Genomic DNA, 21,832 nt, shown 5'->3' on the forward strand with positions numbered 1-21,832 from the left:
ACCCCCGAGAATTTACATTACGAATAAGTTCCTAGGTGATGCTAACATTGCTGGACTGGGGACCGTGCTTTTCAGAACCACTGTTCTAGGGAAATGAAACTCCCTTCTGTATACGTCTGGATGTAGGAGCTTTTTCTTGTGATCATCTTGTGCTTCTGGCATTCTCTTCTAAAGCCCTGGAAAAACAGAGCATTCTGACCACTATTTATTTATTTATTGAAGTAGAGTTGATTTACAGTGCTGTGCCAATCTCTGCTGTACAGCAAAGTGACTCAGTTATACACATACAGACATTCTTTTATATATATATCCTTTTCCATTATGGTTTATCCCAAGAGACCGGATATACTTCCCTGTGTTCTACACTAGGACCTTGTTGTTTATCCATTCTAAATGCAATAGTTTGCATCTATAAACCCCAAACTCCCAGTCCATCCCTCCCCCTCCTCTCCTCCCTCTTGGCAACCACAGGTCTGATCTCTACATCTGGGAGTCTGTTTCTGTTTTGTAGATAGGTTCAATTGTGCCATATTTTAGATTCCACATATAAGTGATATCATATGGTATTTGTCTTTCTCTTTGTCACTTACTTCACTTAGTATGGTAATCTCTAGTTGCATCCATATTGCTGCAAATGGTATTATTTTGTTCATTTTTTATGGCTGAGTAGTATTCCATTGTATACATGTACCACATCTTCTTTATCCATTCATCTGTCAATGGACATTTAGGTTGCTTCCAGGAGGCATAACTCTCCCAGACTTCAGACAATACTATAAAGCTACAGTAATCAAAACAGCGTGGTATTGGTACAAAAACAAACGTACAGATCAGTGAAACAGTATGGAGAGCCCAGAAACAAACCCACACACCTACAGTCAATTAATCTTCGACAAAGGACGCAAGAATATAAAATGGGAAAAGACAGTCTCTTCAGCAAGTGGTGCTAGGAAGGTTGGACAGCTGCATGTAAATCAATGAAGTTAGAACACACCCTCTCGCCATACACAAAAATAAACTCAAAATGGCTTAAAGACTTAAATATAAGACATGACACTATAAAACTCCTAGGAGAGAACACAGGCAAAACATTTTCTGACATAAATCGTACCAATGTTTTCTTAGCTCAGTCTCCCAAAGCAACAGAAATAAAAACGAAGGTAAACAAGTGGGACCTAATCAAACTTACAAGCTTTTGCACAGCAAAGGAAACCATAAAAAAAAAAAAAATGAAAAGACAACCTATGGAATGGGAGAAAATATCTGCAAATGATGCGACCGAGAAGAGCTTAATCTCCAAAATATACAAATAGCTCATACAACTCAACAACAATAAAAACAAACAACTCAATTGAAAAATGAGCAGAAGACCTTAATAGACATTTCTCCAAAGAAGAAATAGAGACGGCCAGTAGGCACATGAAAAGATGCTCAACATCACTAATTATTAGAGAGATGCAAATCAAAACTATAATGAGGTACCACCTCACACGGGTCAGAATGCCCATCACCAATAAATCTACAAATAACAAATGCTAGAGAGGATGTGGAGAAAAGGGAACCCTCCTACACTGTTGGTGGGAACGTACGTCGGTGCAGCCACTATGGAAAACAGTACGGAGGTTCCTCAGAAAACTAAAAATGGAATTACCGTATGATCCGGCAATCCCACTCTTGGGCATATATCTGGACAAAGCTATAATTCAAAGAGAAACATGCACCCCTATGTTCATAGCAGCACCATTCACAACAGCCAAGATGTGGAACTGACCGGTCAACCTAACTGACCGCTCTGTAATCTTGATGACTTGACCATTTTGGAATCTTGATTTTGGCTTCTACTAACCAAACCAGCAAAGATCCTCTGTTCCTGGTCACCCGAAAAGGCCTGGGAGAGGTGAGTGTTTTATTCCCTTTTTGCCAAAGGTGGCGACTGTGGTTTTCCCCAGGCCCTTTAGGAAACACCCTTCCCCTCGGACAAGCAGTCTCCCTTGGTGCCTCCTACGTTTGAGTGAGCACTTCTGCTTGCTTTTACATCAAGGGAATAACATACAATTTGAGAAGAGAGTTTTAAATCAGCATCTCAGATTAGGCAGAGAATATCAATCAAGGTTCTCTTTAAGCTTCTCTCCTTTTTATAACTCAAGGATTGATGCCCCTTTCTTGGTACCAAACGGGACCATCCCTTTGATTACAGGTTAGGAACTAAAATTGATCGGAAAGCAGTCTAATTCTCCAGCACATTGCTTCGGAGGCTAGAAAGCTTCTTTAGGGATTAAACGTTTCCCACGTAAGAAGTACACTGACTGAAATCAGATTTTATCTGTATTTCAGCATCAGAGGTGGCTGCCACACTGTGGAAAAGGATTTTTATGGGAACAGGCAAATATCCCTGAAAGTAAGTGTGGCCCCAGACCCACATACAGAGAAACAACTGGAACAATTTAAACCATTATGTTCCCAAGAAGGAATTTCAAGTTCTATTAATACAAGGCAGAGTCAGTCAAAGATGGAAGTTTAGTTTAACTCAAATAAAAGTGAGTTCTGTGGCCATTTCTCAATCTGTATGCCCCATCTCAGATTAGGAAGATCATTAAGGTATCTCACAGGGATGTGGCAGTTACTCACGTTACCTGATTCATCAACTCTCATTTTTTTAGTAGGGCTGTCACAGTTCTCATCATCCGACATTTCCATCTCTTCTTCTCGGCGGATGCCCATAAGCTGCTCACTCTGAGCGTTCCGGAGCTCCTGGAAGCAGAGGACCCACGGGCGTCAGAGTCAGCGACACATGACACACCTTTCCCAGTGGTCTCTCCATGTGTTATGACTGACGTAGGAATGTCTTCACCTCCCAAACACTACCCCACCTAATCTAGAGTGAAGTTCTGAGGGGTCTGGGGTGTCGACCAATCGAGGGATTCGGTATCAGACTTGGGAGAAATTCCTGATCACCAATGGTGAGTCAAGGGCTCTTCAGCAAGTTCTTTAATCTCTGAATTTCCTCATTTGTAAAAAGGGGGACAACAACGTCCAACTGGTAGGGCTGTTGTGAGGCTCCCATAGAAATGTCTATTACCAGAACTGGAACGTAGGGGCAGCCAGGAATGTGAGCAAGGGAATTTTTTTAAAAGGCCGGTCTACCACTGACCCACCGTGTCACTTCAGGGATGTCTCTTCATCTTTCTTAGTGTCAATTCACTCACTGAGATAGTGCGACAAGGAGAGTTTTGAGGATAAAATAGTTAATGCATGTGAGATACTTAGCATCACGTGAGAGACTTGGTCCATTAAGTTGAAAATGTTGACCACTATTATTATTCATGCAAAATAGTGTCTCTGCATGTGTATGTGCCCATGTGTGATCACATACACACACACACACACACACACACACACACACACACACACACACTTCAGATATCCAAATGGTGAAATTCAAATGATGTCGGAGGACAAAATGAAAACAGATGCCTTCTTTGTTGGTGTTTTAAATTATCACGTGGGGTTTATTGTTTATGTTGTAATGGTTGTTTTAGCATCCCTTTAAGATCTAAGGGTCATTTCTTTCTCCACTTCCTAGAAAAGTGACTGCAATCAAGGCATTTAATTTCCTGAGCCTTTGTCTACTCACACAAAAATGGGGTAGTAGTAATACAAGGCTGTTTGACTGCAAGAGTATATGTGAAAACTCACCGAAAAAAGTGAAGACTTACACAATAAATTGTTTACTACTGTGCTTAAAAATCAGGACACTAATTGCTTACATTAAATAATTACATTATTATTTTGGATCAAGCTGTAAATTATATATTTGCAAATCCTTATCCAGTCTGTTCTTTTATATGTTCTGTCCTCAAAACAACAGAAAAAAAGCGGGGTGGGGTGAAAAGAGCTGCATTGTTGTTTTTCTCCCCATTTAAATTGGAGTCTAAAAAAAAAGTCAAACAGTTAAAATAATTTCACTTTATAATAAATCTATGAATAAGAATAAAACTAAATTACAACACCTAACGTATTAATGGCATGACTTTAAACACAGTTTAAAGTGCTCATTCGATGGATGGATACGTCTATATTATTCTGTTATAGGTGCTCTCAACTCTCTTCTCTCCTTAGCACACAGATTTTAACTGTAGCACGATGGGAAGGGAATTCTGTATTGCTAACCACATTTGCATGGTCAGCTCTGAACCCTGGGAACCACAATTGCAGAGACAAAGACAGGGAAGTCACCAAAGACAGGGAAAGTGGGGAGGGCAGAAGGCAAGGTCCCTGGGACAGGGCCACCCATCACAGGGCAGTCCTGAGAGGCACCAGGATGACAGGCAGTGTCCCCTCACTTGCCCACGCCACCCTGTAGAAAGAGGTGCCTATTCCACCTTAAGTAGCACCATCGGGTCTTGGAGGCGGATGTGATTAGTGGGGAAGTTTTTAGGTTGTGGACAACTAATCTTTCTACCGACAAAGAGCCCAATTCCCGAGGAGGTGGCCTGAAAATACTTGAAGCAAAGAAACTTCAGGTGGAAAGAATAAACGAGGCTAAAAGGGCCTGTTGTTTAGTTCCTACAGTTAACGACAAACTGTCATACATTAGCTGTTCTCGTGGGGAAGGTTGGCAGAAAGGAAAAGATTGGAGGAAAAAAAAAAAAAAGCTGAGGCTGTTTCCACAGCGTGCCTCTGGTTCAGCAGTAAATCACGTGGACATGCTAATAAATCTGTAAAGGTGCTGCAGGTAATTAACAGACGCTGTTCACAGGAACGCGGAAAAATCAAGCCAATTATCAAGCTCACATGCAACTGAGAAATCATCCACAACGTTAAATTGCCAACTGGTATTTAATCAATCGGGCAACACGGAGGAGAGAAAATCAAAGGTAATTTAGAATTCTATTTCCTCCTATAATCAGAAGAGGTGGTGGTGGGAGTGGCAGGGAGACACAAAGACCCTTTACAGAAGCATCTTTCTGGGCTGTGTCCCTTTCTACCTCCCAGTAGGGAGCAAAGCAAGCAGGCAGGCTTCCTCGGGACTGGAAGCCTTCGCGTGTCCTGTTCAGCAAGGGAGGGGATGGCCCTGCAAGGGGGGGAGGCAGGGCTGGGGGAACGGGATACGACGTGGCAGGAAGCGTGATTTAGATCAGTAACGGACAGTTGCCGCCACTCCCAGATTAACGACAGTCTTCTTTATGCCCGGGTTTACTCAGCGTCATGCCACCTGCCTTTCTCTTAATGTTTCTTTTAATCATGTCTGGTTTTATGTGAAGCCAAAAGAAAAAATAAATAAACAATTCACAGGCAGATCATTCCCAAATCTGAATCATAGTCTATGGATTCCAATTAGTGTTTCAGAACCCTCGATTCATGTATTTCATCATTGATTTTTGGGACTCTTTCCTCATGAAAATCAACCTTGACATGGGGCTCAAGTCAGTGTCTGGGAGAGCACTGGGTAAGCATCCTTTGGTTTTCTGGCCCCCGAAGAATAAGAGAGAAATCCCGCCTCCTGCATCAGTCACCAAGCACCTTCTCGGTATTTGTGAACAAAATAAAAAATGTCCTTCTTAATAATAAACTGCACTAGCCTTTTAAGTGTCCCATTATTGCGCATTCAGTACTCACCATAATAACAGTGATAATAAAGAATTCACTTGGTATGCATATGGATGCTACATCAAGTGCCATTGGTATTCAACTGAAATTTAGCATTAGTTAATGGGCACTTAAAATGCTACCCAAATGATTGATACTGCCGTACTCTGTGGTTCCTCGAACTCTACATAAAACACTTATTTTACAAGTGTGAGCCAAAATCATTACATCAATAAACCTTACCTTCTATAAGTTTGGGATTTGGAAAGAGGGGATTATCATTTAGAGAACTTTAATACTAACAGGCTAGAGACGGAGAGGCATCCAAATGAAAAACATTCTCTCGTTAAAAAAAAAAAAAGGAAGAAGCAAACAAAGACAGTATACTTACTTTTAAATTACAGGTTCAAAGCGTACACTACACTGAGGAATTAAAAATAACAGCTGGACCACCAATGACTAATGACACAATCTGGTCCTTCTAGGTGGCAGCGAAGGTTAAGTTCTGAACTCTTGCCTTGGGGTAGATACTCACACTTCACACATGCATTGATGCAGAAGGGTGGACAGGGCTAGCCTGGACATTCACTTCCCTGAGGAAATCTGCCCTGGGGAGAGGTCTGATAGGACCTGCTGGCTAGCACAGGGGACGGAGACATTCTTAGGATGAGAAGATGTGGATGAAAGGCATACTTGCCATTTCTAGCCAAAGAGCAAACCGTCACCATCATGCTGTAGAACACTGAAAAGAAACTCAGTAATTTAAAAACTAGTTTTCTAGTTTACGTTACACTTTTTCATTTTCTTGTTTTGCACAGTGATTAGGCGAAGTGTCTTAGCTTATTTCTGAGCTCTTTACTACGAATGGGAGAGATGCTTTTCTCCCTTTGCAGGGGACACAAGCACTCCGTCCTCTAAGCATTAAGTCAGCTGCTTTTCTGGATAAGGAACAAATCTGAGCTGGATCTGGAGCTGACAGTGAGGGGCAGGATGCCCGCCCACTGTAACAAAAACCATCATGGCTGCAGCCACACTATCCCCTGCCAATCCAGCTGTGTGACGGTGGTTAGAAAAGTAATAATAAAATCACCAACCTCAGAATGCTTTCGCCAAATGTCTATGTTCTTGCGCTGAGCTTTCGAGAAATGGTCCCAAGCTTTTTGTCTGGTAGAAGCGTTGAAAACGGCCACAATCTGCTCAACTTTGGTGAACAAGGAAGTCAAACAAGACAAGTAATTTATGTTGTGATCACTATAGGGAAGCAAAGCAAAGACACTAGGAGTCTATGGATGATGTCGCAGCAGAAATAACATCATCAATATCCATCCCATTTGTGCCTTTTTGTACTTACATGGCAGCAAGGTTGGGGAGGTCTCCCTTCATGTCTGTGTCCATAACTTTAGGTTAAAACAAACTCTAAATATGACTGGGAGAAGTTCATGGACATCTGCTTCCAAGCATCTGTTACTTCTTGTCTAAAAACATGACTTGGTACATCTATACACCTAGATCTATAGATATACAGGCACTGGTGTTGACACACAAATATAGATATACGGATCGAGTAATGCCTGGATTGGAGCCTTAGAAGTGAAGCCCGGGGGGAGTGGCTGAATGAGGAAGAACCAAACACATCTCTTTTTAGCTTTTGGTCTCCATCTCAAGGACCCCAGTGCAGCCCGCTGAAGACATTACCGTGTCCGAGTTCCAAGTTGGGGCAATGAGTAGTTTGTGTCATATCTCCCTTCAGTCTCAAGGCCATTTTTACCCCTTGGTCCCCTCTTCTCCCCCTGTCGCACCCATTATAGCCAGCCCTCCAGCCCTCTGGCAGAAAATGGGAGCCGCTGCCTTCACCTCAAGACAGACCAAGGCTCACCCAACCAGCAGCACCTCGTGCAGATCTTATTCCAACACCATATGGCGTCCTTCGTAGTTCATCATGGCCACGTACTCCATTTCAACTTTCATAAGGCTCTCCTCCCTCTGGCTCCCGACACTCTGGAAGTTCTAACTCTAACACTTTGACTTAATTTAGCACTTCTGTGGCTTCCAGGGGAGGCGCTACGTCCGTGATCAACGTTGAAGGGTGGTGAACAAACGTAGACAGGGAAAGGGATGGGCTCTTAGTAGTGGATGTGAGAGGCGGGGGTCAACCAACTGCAGATTCAATCTTGCTTAAGCAGTTATTGATCTAGTAAGCACGGGATTAAGGAAATTACAGCACTGAATGAACCGTATGATTAAACCTGAACTCCTAAATATTTAGTTAGGAAGGCACAGTCAAAATGAGCTTCTTAGGGGTGCCAATGCTCTACTTAACATAAATCTTTCTAAAGTGATTCCCAAGGCTCTATTCTAAAAAAGGACATCAAAGCTCTTCCACATCTTCCAGGTGTCCGAGGAATGTCAGAGAGTAATAGAAGAATCCCCACAGAAGAGCAACACCTGGTGCCCCCATTGCAAACATTAGAAATAAACAAGTGTGTGATGGAGGAAAGGAAGAAAGCAGATTCCCTTCACTTACTACATGGTAAATATCTTCTAACGCTAATAAGCAACTACTTCTCGGTCTACGGGTGATTTTCGCAGGGGTTTTACACGGACCGTTTTCTGACTCACGAAGATCGCAACTCCAAATCTCCTTATTTATCAAACTTGATCATCATGTCTCCTGATGAACTTGCCGCGCTCGCCTGTAACAGGAGGATTTAAGCTAAGCTCGCGCTGCCCTTGAGCGCGTGCAGTTCCCCTCTCCTGCCTCACCTGGAGGAAGTAACGCTGCCAGACTAGTCACAATGAGCTGCTCCCAGGGCTGACTTTCCCCTGACCACCGACCCCCAGGGCTCTGCTTGGATGCACTGCCCGTGGCTGGCCGAGGAGAACTGGTTCAGCCCCACTGCCTGGGCTTCCCATGGCTTTGCCTGCGGGGAGGCTGGGATCATCTGGGGCCTCCAGATGCCTGCTGCACGGGCAGCACAGAGCACTCGGCCCAAAATGCCCATGGTGGAATCCACTGTCTGATGAGACTATCTGGCGGGGGTGGTGATCACGGGATTGTTAAAGAGTAATGGGTCTCATTGCTTTTGATAGTAGACCTCTTTGATCAGCATCATTTAGAAGAGTAACAACTGTGGTGTCCTGACACCAGGCCTGAGGAGAGAGGACAGGAAAGGTCGAGGCTGAGTTATCTGGGTGATAGAAGTCAAAATTCTGCCATCAACTGGAGAAGGCTGTTAATAGAGGGGATACACTAAAGAGAAAATTATGTGGTCATACATGCGTGTGTGGAGCGGGAGGAAGAGAGACCAGTAATGCACTTGGAGGAGTACAGAGGGAAGGTACTTAGAAGAAAGACTCTGCACAGGTTCAAGGGCAAAAATGGATCCCCTAATATCTACTCAAGGCATGTACTCCTGCAGATATTCCCTGTTTGAGGATAAATGTCTCAGGTTTTTTTTTTTTTTTTTTTTTTGCGGTACGCAGGCCTCTCACTGTTGTGGCCTCTCCCGTTGCGGAGCACAGCCTCCGGACGCGCAGGCTCAGCGGCCACGGCTCACGGGCCCAGCCGCTCCGCGGCATGTGGGATCTTCCCGGACCGGGGCACGAACCCGTGTGCCCTGCATCGGCAGGCGGACTCTCACCCACTGCGCCACCAGGGAAGCCCCAATGCCTCAGTTATTTAGAACATGTTATTACCATATTCCAGGGTTTAATTTCCATTCATTCATTCATCCATCCATTGAGAAAACATCTGAGACCCTCCTAGTCACCAGGCATTTGACTGATTCCTAGAAATATATGATTAAGACAAAGTCCATGCCCTTGATGAGACCATGGTCTCTGGGGAGCAAGAAAGACAAGCAGATAATTATCCTATGCAAGAGAGGTATGGATGACAGCTATGGGGACACGATAGCTAACTCAGTAGATGGAGTCAGGGAACACCTCCAAAGAGAACAACATTTGCTAAGTCTTAAATGATGAATCAATGCTTGCCCAGTAGAGAAGGCAGGGACATCCGGTTCAGAGGTGGCCATGGAATTGTGAAAGGACTTTGTGTGAAAGTAGCTGGTGGGGAGAGGGCTAAAGCTGGGTGGGAATAAGTCAGGAAGGACCGTGTATGCCGAGCCAGACTGTGACTTTATACTGTAGGCTAGAGGAGGCATATCCGAGTAGGATTTGTTTGGGAGAGATGATGAAGGTTTGAATTAAGACAGAGCACTGGAATGGAGGGAGGAGCAAGGAGTCGATGGGACACGGTGGCTGACTTGCTGTGAGGCTGGAGAGAAGAGAGACCAGGATGACTCAAACTTGAGAAGCACATCAGAGACCGAGAGCACAGGTGGAGGTCTGAGAAAGAAGATAAGGGGTTTACTTCTGGACGGGCTGAATCTGAGATGCCTGAAGGTCATCCAGAGGGAGCCGGAATACACACCGGAGGTTCAGAAAGAAGTCAGAATTCAGAGACTTATCTTGAATTTTCTGGGCCATTCTCAATTTCCTGTAATTGTATTCTTTTCAATAGCGTAATTAATTAAAAGCAAAACTAAATATGAGAACTTTTATAGTTCTTTTCTTATTAAGTTTTATACTTTCCCCCCACATATTAACAAGTTTAAAAAAAACCCCTCAATCCCAAAAAACAAAAACCGTGTAACTCAGCTTAGGTTTAAAAAATACTCGCACAGTGTTTCTATGGTCCAGTTGACTTCTCTCATTTCTGTGCAGACTGTCCCTGAATGAGCCATTCGTCTTGCAAATGAAAGATCTTGGGCACACAAAAGGACTCAGAAGAGTGCTAGGATCAGCAGGAATTCATCATCATTAGTGAAAAACTACCTCCAAGAGTATGCCGTAATGAATGTGATTCAAAGATGGCATATTTTTAATACCATAAATCAGGGTGACCGCTAGGACTGGTGTCCCAGGGAAAGACCATGCTCTCTTCACTGCAGCAGGAAACACCAAAGAGCAAGTCCCTGAATCCGACTACCACTCACTACTTCTCCAGTATAATTCATACTGCTTATTCTATACACAGTAAAACTACAGGGAGTTACTAAGTGGAATCTTTAACACTCTACTTCACCGCTCAGAGAAGACAGAAATAGTAAACAAGATGGCACTGGCCTTTGTTCAGAAAGGTAGCGTGCAGACGCTGAGCTGAGAGCAGAGCAGACTCACATCAACCGCCACCGGGGCCTTCACCACCCAGGGGTCTACAGAGTGGTGGCTGCAGGGCCCCATAAGAGCCTATAGAGATTAGAATTCTTCAGCATTTGGGAAGTATTAACGACAGAAAGAGCGCTCCGTAAGAGAATTAATATTTACCCTTCACACCTTGCAAACCGCCCTCCCACAATCCTCTGTATTAACTTTGCCGAAATTAGGTTATTTGAGAGAAACGGAAAAAATTAAAAGGGACTGATTTTTCTAAAGTATGCTGGAATGTCCGTCTTAGGTGTCATAGTAGAGTCCCTAGTACATTTCCAGCAGGTATAAGTGAACATTAGCGGAGGATAAATAGAGCTTTGAGGAAACTGCTAATCACTCTTGGCAGAGACAAACCTCTTGTTAAAAGATAAACTGAGGTATATTAAAATGTTTGAAGTTTATTTCAACAAAAATGGATTCCAGTCGAGCGGCACCAAACGGGAAGTGTTTAGGAGTGCACCGTTGACAGGAGTCGGGGAGAGACTTACAGGGAAAAGGCAGAAGCAAAGCCAGGAGATTATTGTTTGGTTGTCTCTCAAAACCTAGCTGGTTATTTGTGATTGGTTGTCCTTAGGTTTCCATTTCTTAGCCGTGATGCATTTACAGGCTTAGGTTTTGGTTTGCATACTTAGGCCACCACGACATTAGAGCCTCCTCTAATGCCCTCTGTGTTTAATTAATTGAACACCCTACTAGTGATTATTCATTCTCTTATGTACATAACATGCACACACATGTGTATAAATTCTTCAGCATTTCAACAAAAAATCCTAAGACTAGGTAATTAAACAACCTTTTTTTTTTTGTACTTTCCCCTCACCTCAAAATGTCTGGACATCTGCTGACTTCAGAACAGACTTCTTACATGAGAGAGAATTTGATCAATTATCTTGAGAAGCACTTGTCTTCAGTCTTCTCAGAAAAGACAAGCTCAGAACAGGACATTCTGGGTAAACACCCCGAAATAGAACACACTCAAACAAGCTCCCTGGGAAGGGGCCAGGCACCAAGCACAAAACCTCAGACTTCTGGGGGGTACGAGGCTCCTGATTCTTGAGCTCTGGGCAGAAAAGCCTTGGAAGCAATGAAAGAGAAAGGTTAGGTTCCTCCAGAGAACAAACCCAGACCTTTTCCTCCATGTGCTCCTGAGTGTGTGTCTTGAGTCCCCCACACCTCTTGCATCTTTTGTTCCAGCTAAGCAGCTGTGAGAGAGCTTTCAATCCATTTAGTCTCCCAAATATCAAGAGAAACCGATTAAGTCCTTATAGGCAGTAGGCCTGCCTAAATAGAGCACCTCAAACAAATCTTCCAAGCTGAATTTTTGTTTTTAATGTTATCTAGGCTCCTGATAGAGCCTTAATTCTGTGGGGTTCAGAGGAAATTTTACTTTCCTTTAAGAGATTTTCAAAGGCGTGTAACAAATGAAAAGAGCTGAGTTCCCCCACTAGCGTTTTAGTGTTGTTTTTAAATACCAAAAGCTAGGGTGGGACGGATGAGCCTTGGCCCTGGATTGCAGAATTATAACAGTGAGTGGAATAAGTGATTTGGGCCCTCTGGACGCCCAGAGGAGTGAGACAAAACCAGAGGGAGGAGCCGTTAGTGTTGAACATGACAGGGGAAGCTGCTAGAGTGATTCCCAGAGAGATTCCTGCGCCCTCACTTGTGTTCTGGGTCCTCACTCAGGAGCCAGTGAGTCTGGCGGGAAGCCCAGGAAACAGAATTAACTCCATCAAACCCATACATTAAGGAGGCACGGACGGGAATTTCAAGTCAAGGAGGAAAAAGGGCATTCTGGGGTTTTTGTCTTGAGATGACTAAAAAGAGCCATGCTGTGTAACCCTGTGAATCCATTCCAGCCCTGTTAAACCTGAGGCCAGAACGCCACCAGCAGGTACCACGGTTCTGAACTTCCTGGCTAGGTGAGGCCAGAAATCTGGTTCTTTTGGGGAGTGGGGTGCGGATAGGAAGAAAAACATGCTGGATCAAATTCCACAAAAAGAAACACGGTGCTTTTGGCAAATTCTGAGCAAGCAGGAAATGGTGACATTTTTCCAATAAATGGTAAGCTATTAGGCAGTCAGTGACTTTTGAAGCTCTGTATAGTATAAATCCCAATACACTTCAGGGAACTGTAGATACCCTTATTAATGCATCTGTTCAAATATTCTGCAAAGTAATGGAACAAAAATCCATGAAGCTATTATAATTTTAATGGTTCTTTACAATATATAGCATCTATTAGGCTTTTGAAAATCCAATCAATCACCCTGTCTGGATGATCCCTATTGACTAAATGAAAGTAATATACGTATATAAGAAAAAAATGAATAAAATGAAAAGTAAAAGTCTATCTTCCCATCCTGACTACCGCCCATCCAGTGTCTCTCTTTTTTTTTTTTTTTTTTTTTTTTTTTTTTTGCGGTAGGCGGGCCTCTCACTGTTGTGGCCTCTCCCGTTGCGGAGCAACAGGCTCCGGACGCGCAGGCCCAGCGGCCATGGCTCACGGGCCCAGCCGCTCCGCGGCATGTGGGATCCTCCCACACCGGGGCACGAACCCGTGTCCCCTGCATCGGCAGGCGGACTCTCAACCACTGCGCCACCAGGGAAGCCCCCAGTGTCTCTCTTTAAAGGTAACCACTGTTAACAGAGTATCCCTCCAAAGAAAAAGTTATACATACAGTACACTATGTGTAACCTTGTTTTACTTACATAAAGTGCCAATATTATTGATATATACACTGTGCTGTATCTTGCTCTTAAGTCCTACGTGTATTATCAGTAAGGCTGCAGTGAACATCCTCAGACATACTTTCTGACACATTCTTACCTAAGTATCTTTATAAGAAATTCTCAGCAGTGGAAAAAATATATAAAAGAGTGTATGAATTTTTAATTTTTGAGAGCTATCGCCAAGTCGCACTCACATTTTATGCCCGCAAGTGTTTTTAAGATTGTTTTCCTATCCCTTGTCAACAGCTGGTAATCAAATGTTAAATTTTGCCATTCCTGATCAATGAGAAAAGGCCTGAATTACATGATGACCGATTCTCTGAACCTGAGCTATCCACATTTGCAGTTTCCATTGCGAAGCATGGAAAGAAGTCCACAGACTCATCAGAACTGCCCTTTTTTTTTTTTTGCGGTACGCGGGCCCTCTCACTGCTGTGGCCTCTCCCGTTGCGGAGCACAGGCTCCGGACGCGCAGGCTCAGCGGCCATGGCTCACGGGCCCAGCCGCTCCGCGGCATGTGGGATCTTCCCCGACCGGGCACGAACCCGTGTCCCCTGCATCGGCAGGCGGACTCTCAACCACTGCGCCACCAGGAAAGCCCAGAACTGCCCTTTTTATCAGTAACTGGCCTGTCGTGAAGACTGATCACCCAGCAAGAAGGGAAGAGACCTGGTTTCGGGGTATCCCTTCTCCTTCGTGACCCTGCTTTCCTCTGGGTCACCATCAACTCCACGAGTGGCGCCAGGAGAATCAGGCAACAGTAACTGGCTATTTCTGATTACTTAGACTTACTGGCCCGGGCACTACGCTTGATGATTTAAAACAGTGGCTTTCAAAGCGTGGATCCTGGACCAGCATCGTGGGCATCACTTGGGAATTTATTAAAATGCAAGTAGCCCCTAGACCTACTGCACAGAAACTCGGGGGGGGCGGGGCGGTGGGGCCCAGCAGATCCTTCTCCTAAAAACGTTTTTCCCAGTTTTATTGAGATAGATATAACTGACATACAACACTGTGTAAGCTGAAGGTGCACAGCATAATGATTTGCAGTACGTACGTACCATGAAATGATTACCACAAGGTTAGTGAACATCCGTCATCTCACATGGTTACAAGATTTTTTTCTCGAGACGAAAATTTTTAAGGTTTACTGTCTTAACAACTTTCAAATACACAATACAGTACTGTTAACTATTGCTGTCGGCCCGTGCATTTCATCTCCGGGAATTACTTATTTTATAACTAGAAGTTTGTGTCTCTTGCCCTCCTTCACCCCTTCCCTGCACCCCCCAACCTCTGCCTCTGGCAACCACCAATCCAGCAGAGTCTGTTTTTCCAAGGTCCCCGGGTCATTCCAACGCATAATGAAGTTTGAGAACCTCTGATTTAAAACATTACCTCATTTAAATTCCCCAACAACGATCTGAGGCAGGTGCTATTATTATGCCCATTTCACTGAGAAACTGAGATTCACAGAGAGGGTATCATTACCAGTCATATACTTAGCAAGTGGTGAAGCTGGGGATGGAAAATAGCATCTGTGCAACTTCAAATCGTGCATTTATACCCATTTGTATATGCATTTGTACTATGGGCCAAAGTCTTACGAACACTGTGGAGCATACGGCCGTGCCAGACCTTGCACTAGGCACTGGGGAAAAAAAGATCCAGAGACGCTGCTGGTCCTTGCAGCCCCGGTGAATCCCAGCATGAGAACTGCCGAGAGGGAGGCTGCAGAGAGCGCCAAGGCGGGCAGGAAGGCTTTAACAACGGCTGGTCCAAAATGTTAAGGTGACCAGAATTTTCTACTGCAAAGAAGACAAATATTTGCGGCTGTGATGGGGCAGGAAGCTGCACTGAGCCCTCTCCAAAAGTGTACTCAGGAATGTGAAAGACAGCAAGGAAGAATCCCAGGGTCTAGAAAGAGGGCCCCTGCTCACCTGTCTACCAGACTGCAACTGACTCCTTTCGGGGTGCGCGCTCAGCACACGCTTTCATCTAAAATCCGTGCTGTCCTACTTTTGCTTATCACTGTTGTTGAATAAAAGCCTCAGCAGGCGAAGCTTGAGGTGGGGCTGAGGGAGAGCTTTTAGGGGTCGAGGAGTCGCACAGCGTTTCTGGGGGCACGCGGGCGGGCAGGGAGGGTCATGCAGCCTGCATTTCTGAGGCCGTAGCTCCACCTCTAAGCAGCTGTGTGGCCTGCGAAACCTCCACCTGTTTGAATCCCAAGGTCAAGGGGGGTCAGTCCTGAATATCCTTCCTACCTCTGTCATCCCATGGCACAGGGGTCTGCGAACTTTCTGTGAGGGAACAGACAGGATATATTTTTGGCTTTGCGGATCACAAGGCTACCTGCTAGAGCAGGGGTCTGCACACCTAAGCAGTTTGTCTCCTTAAGTAGATGTTCTCTCACGTTGTCTGTGGCTACTCTGTCACGAGTCTCCCTGGACAGTGTTCTTTTGTTTGAGCACAAATACTAATCGGTACTTCTTTTTCAGTTTCACAGAGAGTCAAGAACACGTTGTATCTGCCTTCAAAAAACTTAAAACTTACAGTACTGCCCGGAGATGTAACCTCCGCAGCCAGGCAGAGTCCGGACGGGCACCGAGAGTGTCATCTGATCCTCTGTTCTATGATCAGCTCCGGACTTACTGACATCCCGGCAGGTACTTGTTGTGTGCAGACATTCAGAGATGTTCAAGGATCGAAGTTGTTGATACGATAAGGACAGCCGAATTTTCAGAGTGGAAAGAGAGCCTAGGGGACTGTCTGGTCAAACCCTTTCATCGCAGAGATGAGAAAACGAAGACTTAAGGAGCTTCAAGGCCTTTCCTAAAGTCACCTGGCTAATTTATGGTCAAGCTGGGCTCACAACTCTCCACTGTCGGCTTTTTTCGAGATCTAAGATGAGGTTGATGCCATTTCCTATCATAAATGCACAAAACAAATCTGCATGATAGTTCTAACCTTCCCAATCTCCAGGTTAAAATAACATCAATGACAGCGCTCTAATACTACTTCTGCAAAATTCTCAACTAAAGTATATTCTATGTATTTCACTTTTAAGGAGAATGGTATATTAGATCAAAGCCAGTTAAGATCACGGTTTACCCCCCAAACCAACATTTACAATGTGTTTCGCAGTTATTAGGTTCCAGCCCAACTTCCAATACTACTTTCATTTCCACCTGTGACATAGGATCAACAACCCGTATTTGTATACTGAGGTGCTTACAAGAATGTTGCCTGCAAGTGGGGCAGTGAGGCGGGAGAAGAGAACAGCAAACGGTCTCTGTCTCTGCTTAGCCTAAAATCTTGCTGGAGGAAAAAACCAAAACCCCAAACCTGATGCTTAAAAGAATAATCAAGTGCCCAAGTAGACAGTACCGACTGTCTACAGAAGCGCTACAGAAGGGAGGAGAAAGGGAGGTGGCTATGCGTAGGACAGACAGAAAAGATTCACGGAGGAGGTGTGATAGGAGCTTTGGTTCTGGCCTGGGGAGGAGGGGAAATGCTTCAGACAAGGGATGGGGAGGAAGTACGAGTGCGGAGGGGGGATAGAGGGTCGTGCTAGAAGCAAAGACTTTGTTTTCTGACCAGGGAGCAGCTCTTATATTCAGTGTGATGTCAGCACACTTCTTCACACCCACCTGTAAACTATAAACTTATACTTATCCTCCTCTGATCATTTTCATTTTTCATAAACACACACGCACACAGAGAAAGCGAACTGTCCAAGGAGCCAAGAGTCCTGGGTTCTAATCTGCCCATAAATTGCTAAATGACAGGGGCCGATCAGGGCTGCTCTTGGAACTTCAGTTTCCTCCTCTATAAAATGAGGGGGCTTGGGCCAATGAGGGTCTGAGGTCCCCTCCAGCTCTGACATTCAACAATTTCTAGTTTTCCATCCTGCTAATACTTACGGCACATAATCCTTTTTTTTTTGTGGTACGCGGGCCTCTCACTGCTGTGGCCTCTCCCGTTGCGGAGCACAGGCTCCGGACGCGCAGGCTCAGCGGCCATGGCTCACGGGCCCAGCCGCTCTGCGGCATGTGGGATCTTCCCGGGCCGGGGCACGAACCCGTGTCCCCTGCATCGGCAGGCGGACTCTCAACCACTGCACCACGAGGGAAGCCCCACATAATCTTAAATTAATATTACTAAGTCCTTCTCCATCACCTTCTGCTTCCCGTTTGCCTTTTCCCCACTTTGCTCCCTTCCCTCTTTCCTCTCTTACCAGGAAGTGTGCTGGGAAATTACCAGAGTGGGATGATCATGGAGTGTTTAAATTTTCATCAGATGTGTGCGTGTTGTAACAAGGCATGGACAATTGATCAACCTGGCATGCACATTAATAATTGAGTGTTGTGGAACATGCTTCCACAACTTTATAAACAGCTCTTCTCTGAGCTTTGAAATGACAAGCTTTGCTCATAACTGAAAACCTGAATGTGGGCAGGCCTATGGGGAGTTCCTCTGACGTATCAATGTTTAAAAAGCAAGGAAGATCAAAACCTGAAAGTCTCTCGGTTGGGAAACTTGGGGGAGTTTCTGCCCAACAGATAGGCTGAGAGGTGACATAAAGATGAGATAAGGATGATATGAGAATAAAATGACATAAGGATGAGATGATTCACCTGTACTGAACTTTTTTTTCCTTTATATATAGTGAATGAGATCTATCCAGCTGGCCCAGAAAGGAAGGGAAAGCCCTAGGTGCCCCACCAGTTTAAAGGATGCTCTCATCTAACATCTTTGAAAACTGCACACCCATTGTCACAGGTGAAAAACGATCCAAAGTAGAAGTGAATGGATGCCATACTTCCCAAACTCGTGGTTGGGTTTAGTTGCTGCCCTTTGACACTTTATGCCAAGGCTCAGATGGAAACAATGCCTATTTGATTATATTTACATAGCCCATCCTGGGGTGAAGGCCAGAGATAGGAAGAAGGTTAGAACTTAAACAAATGTTGGCAGAACTGAACACCAACAAAGCTAGAAGGTAACTGCTGGCCTTTGATGTAGACCTTGAAATAAATCTCAACCTTTAAATTATTCATGGCTCTTGGGCCTTTTTTCCCTTTGAACACATGTTATTTGTTCAAATATGAAAGCAAGGATAAGCAAGGCAAGGAGATATGTGCATTTAATCCATTTTAATGGACTAACATGCACTGGAATTTCCCTTCTCCTGGTCAACCAGTTGGCTATTTCCAACAAAATCTATATAGGGACCCACACTTTTACTGCGCCTGGAGCTTTGTAACGTACCGGAATTTGCCTGGAAGTTGTTCAGTGGGCCCTCTCCTCAGGACACCGGGCCAGCCCTACTTGCTGTAATAAACTAGTTCAACAATAGACCTGCTTCCAAAAGGCCTAGGAACGACTCCCTGACACTTGACTCTCTAATGGAGAGGCTGCCATGGAATTCTAGGAGCGTAACATTGACATTGTGTGGATCTTTTACGTGGGAGGGAGCAACTGTCAAATAACCAGGAAATTTCCAGCCACTCTGGAGAAAGACAGCCGAGATGTCATTCCCGAAACCCAGTGCTTTACAATCCTAATCTAATTCTAAAAGACAAAGCCAAATGGGATTCCTGTGGTGTTTGCCAGAAATATGAAAGCTGGTAAGTGGGGGGATGACTGGTTCTACTTTTGGAAAATATGGCAAGTACGTCGACTGCTGTGGACTTCCGCAGCTATTATTTTAGAGGTAGCTCCGTGTATGGACACCAAACTCACCCTGAAGCCACCTGGGGAAGCAGAAAATGCGGTGGAGACGAACAAACATAACTCCACCAGACATGACATGAGATCTATTTCAAAATTCAAAGGATGAGGAAATGTACACACACCTACCAGGCTAGTCAGGTTACTGCTAATATTTTTATGGTGAATTTCACATTAGAATTTGGTTCCCCTTTGCATCTGGGGAATTGTCGTCTTTGTAAAAGCACATAAAAACGAATGGAAAATTCTGAGATGGCTCAGTGAGCTATGCAATGTTCCCGTTCTACGTCACAGGCTTAACTCCAGCTGAGGCTCACACTGAAAGTATCTGCCATCTTCAAGTCATCCTGAAGGGTCCCGGCTACTGAGGATTCACACGAAGGCCCCTCAGGGCCTCTGTGGCTGGGGCGTGTACCCCTTGGACAGCTCTGGGGGCCTGTCAAGTTCAGCTGGGGTTTTCACAATCCCTGTTGGTATCTGCTGGCTGCTGAAATACTTCCCAGAATCAAATTACAGGGTTAAGGGGGGGAATCTCGCAAACAGTAATAGGGAGATGGGGAAGGTACAGGTCGTCAGACAGTGACAACTGGGGAGATGTCAACATGAACTTCTGTGTTTATTCTTCTACCCCAACTCTCCTACCATCCTCTAGCCTGTTACCAAGTGTCTGGTAAAATATAGCAGCTTCCAACAAGAGCATAGCTGGTGAGCTCTTTCTTCAACTTGTTTGATTACACATGCAAGGTGAAACTCTGTTACCCACAGACAGTGCTAACACCGATGCCAAACTGTTCTACAAGGTTCCTGGAAACTTCTGAGCTTACTGTTTCAGCCTTCCTTCCTGCCTTCCTTCCAACGGACTCATTCATTCACTCACTCACCCACCAAATATTTGTTGCGTATTTCCATGTTCCAGGCACTTGATATACATCGATGACTAGGAGAGACGTGTCCTTTCCTTTGTGACGTTTATTATAATAAACCAAAACCAGAGAATTCATTAAGTCATACCCGTTTGGATAAGCGCCCCGAGGAACCTGATGAGATGCAGAAATGGTGAGCCTGCCAGGAGAGGATGGATCAGGAAGGCCTCTCTGAAAGGGTGGCCTTACAGCCAAGACCTAAAGGATGAGAGGGATGGAAGTACGCAGAGTACAGGGAAGAGCACAGCAGACAGAGGGAACAGATGTGCAAAGGCTCGGAGGTGGGAAGTAGCTTTAACGGGCTCGGCAGGAAAAAGGCCAGTGGAGATGATGCCTCATGAGGTGAGGGAGAGCTGACGTTGAAGAGGCAAGCACGGAGAGCTTGAGGCTCGGGAGGATGAATGTTATTGTAAGTGCAATGGGAATCTACTCAAGGGATTTAAGTGGGGAAGACGTGCTCTGACTTATGTCAGACAATGTGTGAAAAACAGATTGAGCTGGAGGAAAGCTGGAAAGGGAGGAATTACACATGGCAGAAACTGCAAAATGTCTCTCCGTAGCCATTCTCCCCTCCTTCCTAACTCGGAGAACTCCAGTTTTATTCTGGAGAGCAATGGGCCCAGTCAAAAAGTATATTTCCCATTTTCTTTGTAGCTCGGCATGGCCACATGTAATAATTCTGCACAACAAGACATAAATTGAAGCCTATTGGGGATCTTTGGGCAAATCTGCTTTCCTGCTCTAAAGGTGCAACCCCTTCCTCTTCCTTTCTTCCTCTCCTTTTTCTTATGTGATTCCAGCTTGTAAAAACAAGATGTGATGGCAGGAGCAACAGCAGCCCTCTTAGACAACTATCTAAGAAGGTTAATATTGATAGTATCACAGAGACCTCAGGCCTGACAGCCTTAAACCACTGAATCAGTGCCAACAAATCCGGGTTTCACTGGGTATAAAAAGAAAATGCTCCATTTTTAAAGATAAAGTTTGCTTGGGTTTTCTATTACTTACAAGTGGACACCATATTTAACTGACATAACAGGCTCTTATCATCGTTCAGGCAGCCTGCACTTGAATGGTGGCAGTGAAAATGAATAAAAGTGGGTCAATTTTGAATGTTGAAACAATGGGATTTCCTGCTGTCCTACATGTGGGCTTTGGTGGTGGGGAATGGTGGGTGTGAAAATTACAGGATTTTGGTCTGCGAATTTATTAAAATGGGAAGGAAAAAACCAAAGAAGGACAGGTTTGAAGGCTAAAAGCAAGAATTTAAATTTTGATATTTTACAGGTGAGGTACCTAAGTGTTATCTATGTTAGTAATCTCCATTCTTGTGGTTTCCATGAGGTGGGATCTTCCTCCAAAACTCCTGGCCCTGCTCTAGCCCTTCATTCTCTTCTTTTTCAGGGAGCAAGTGAACCAGCCTGCCTGTACAGGGTACAGTGGGCCCTTGAACAACGCAGGTTTGAACTGTGCAGGTCCATTTATATATACTACCATACTGCATCATCCATGCTTGGTTGAATCTGCGGACATGGAACGGGGGACAGGGAGGGCCGACTGTAAAGTTATACTCAGATCTTTCATCCTGCAGAGGGCCCCAAGCCCCTAACCCCTGTGCAATGTTCGAGGGTCACCTGTACTCA

The 21,832-nt window shown here is 44.7% G+C and overlaps 1 protein-coding gene across 5 annotated transcripts in view; it reads right to left on the reverse strand.

The window, feature by feature from the left end:
- ENOX1 (ecto-NOX disulfide-thiol exchanger 1) overlaps nucleotides 1-21,832 on the reverse strand; it is a 590,187-nt gene that overhangs the window by 117,775 nt on the left and 450,580 nt on the right. For all 5 annotated transcript variants that reach the window (XM_024755644.1, XM_024755643.1, XM_024755640.1 and 2 more), the window contains 2 exons: nucleotides 6,684-6,790; nucleotides 2,634-2,751 (listed from right to left, as the gene is read on the reverse strand). In XM_024755644.1, the coding sequence (XP_024611412.1) occupies nucleotides 2,634-2,751; nucleotides 6,684-6,790 (225 nt within the window). The remainder of the gene's footprint in view (nucleotides 1-2,633; nucleotides 2,752-6,683; nucleotides 6,791-21,832) is intronic.

The sequence above is a fragment of the Neophocaena asiaeorientalis genome, unplaced genomic scaffold (assembly GCF_003031525.2).
Source record: "Neophocaena asiaeorientalis asiaeorientalis breed wild unplaced genomic scaffold, Neophocaena_asiaeorientalis_V1.1 scaffold59, whole genome shotgun sequence".
Lineage (NCBI taxonomy): Eukaryota > Metazoa > Chordata > Mammalia > Artiodactyla > Phocoenidae > Neophocaena > Neophocaena asiaeorientalis.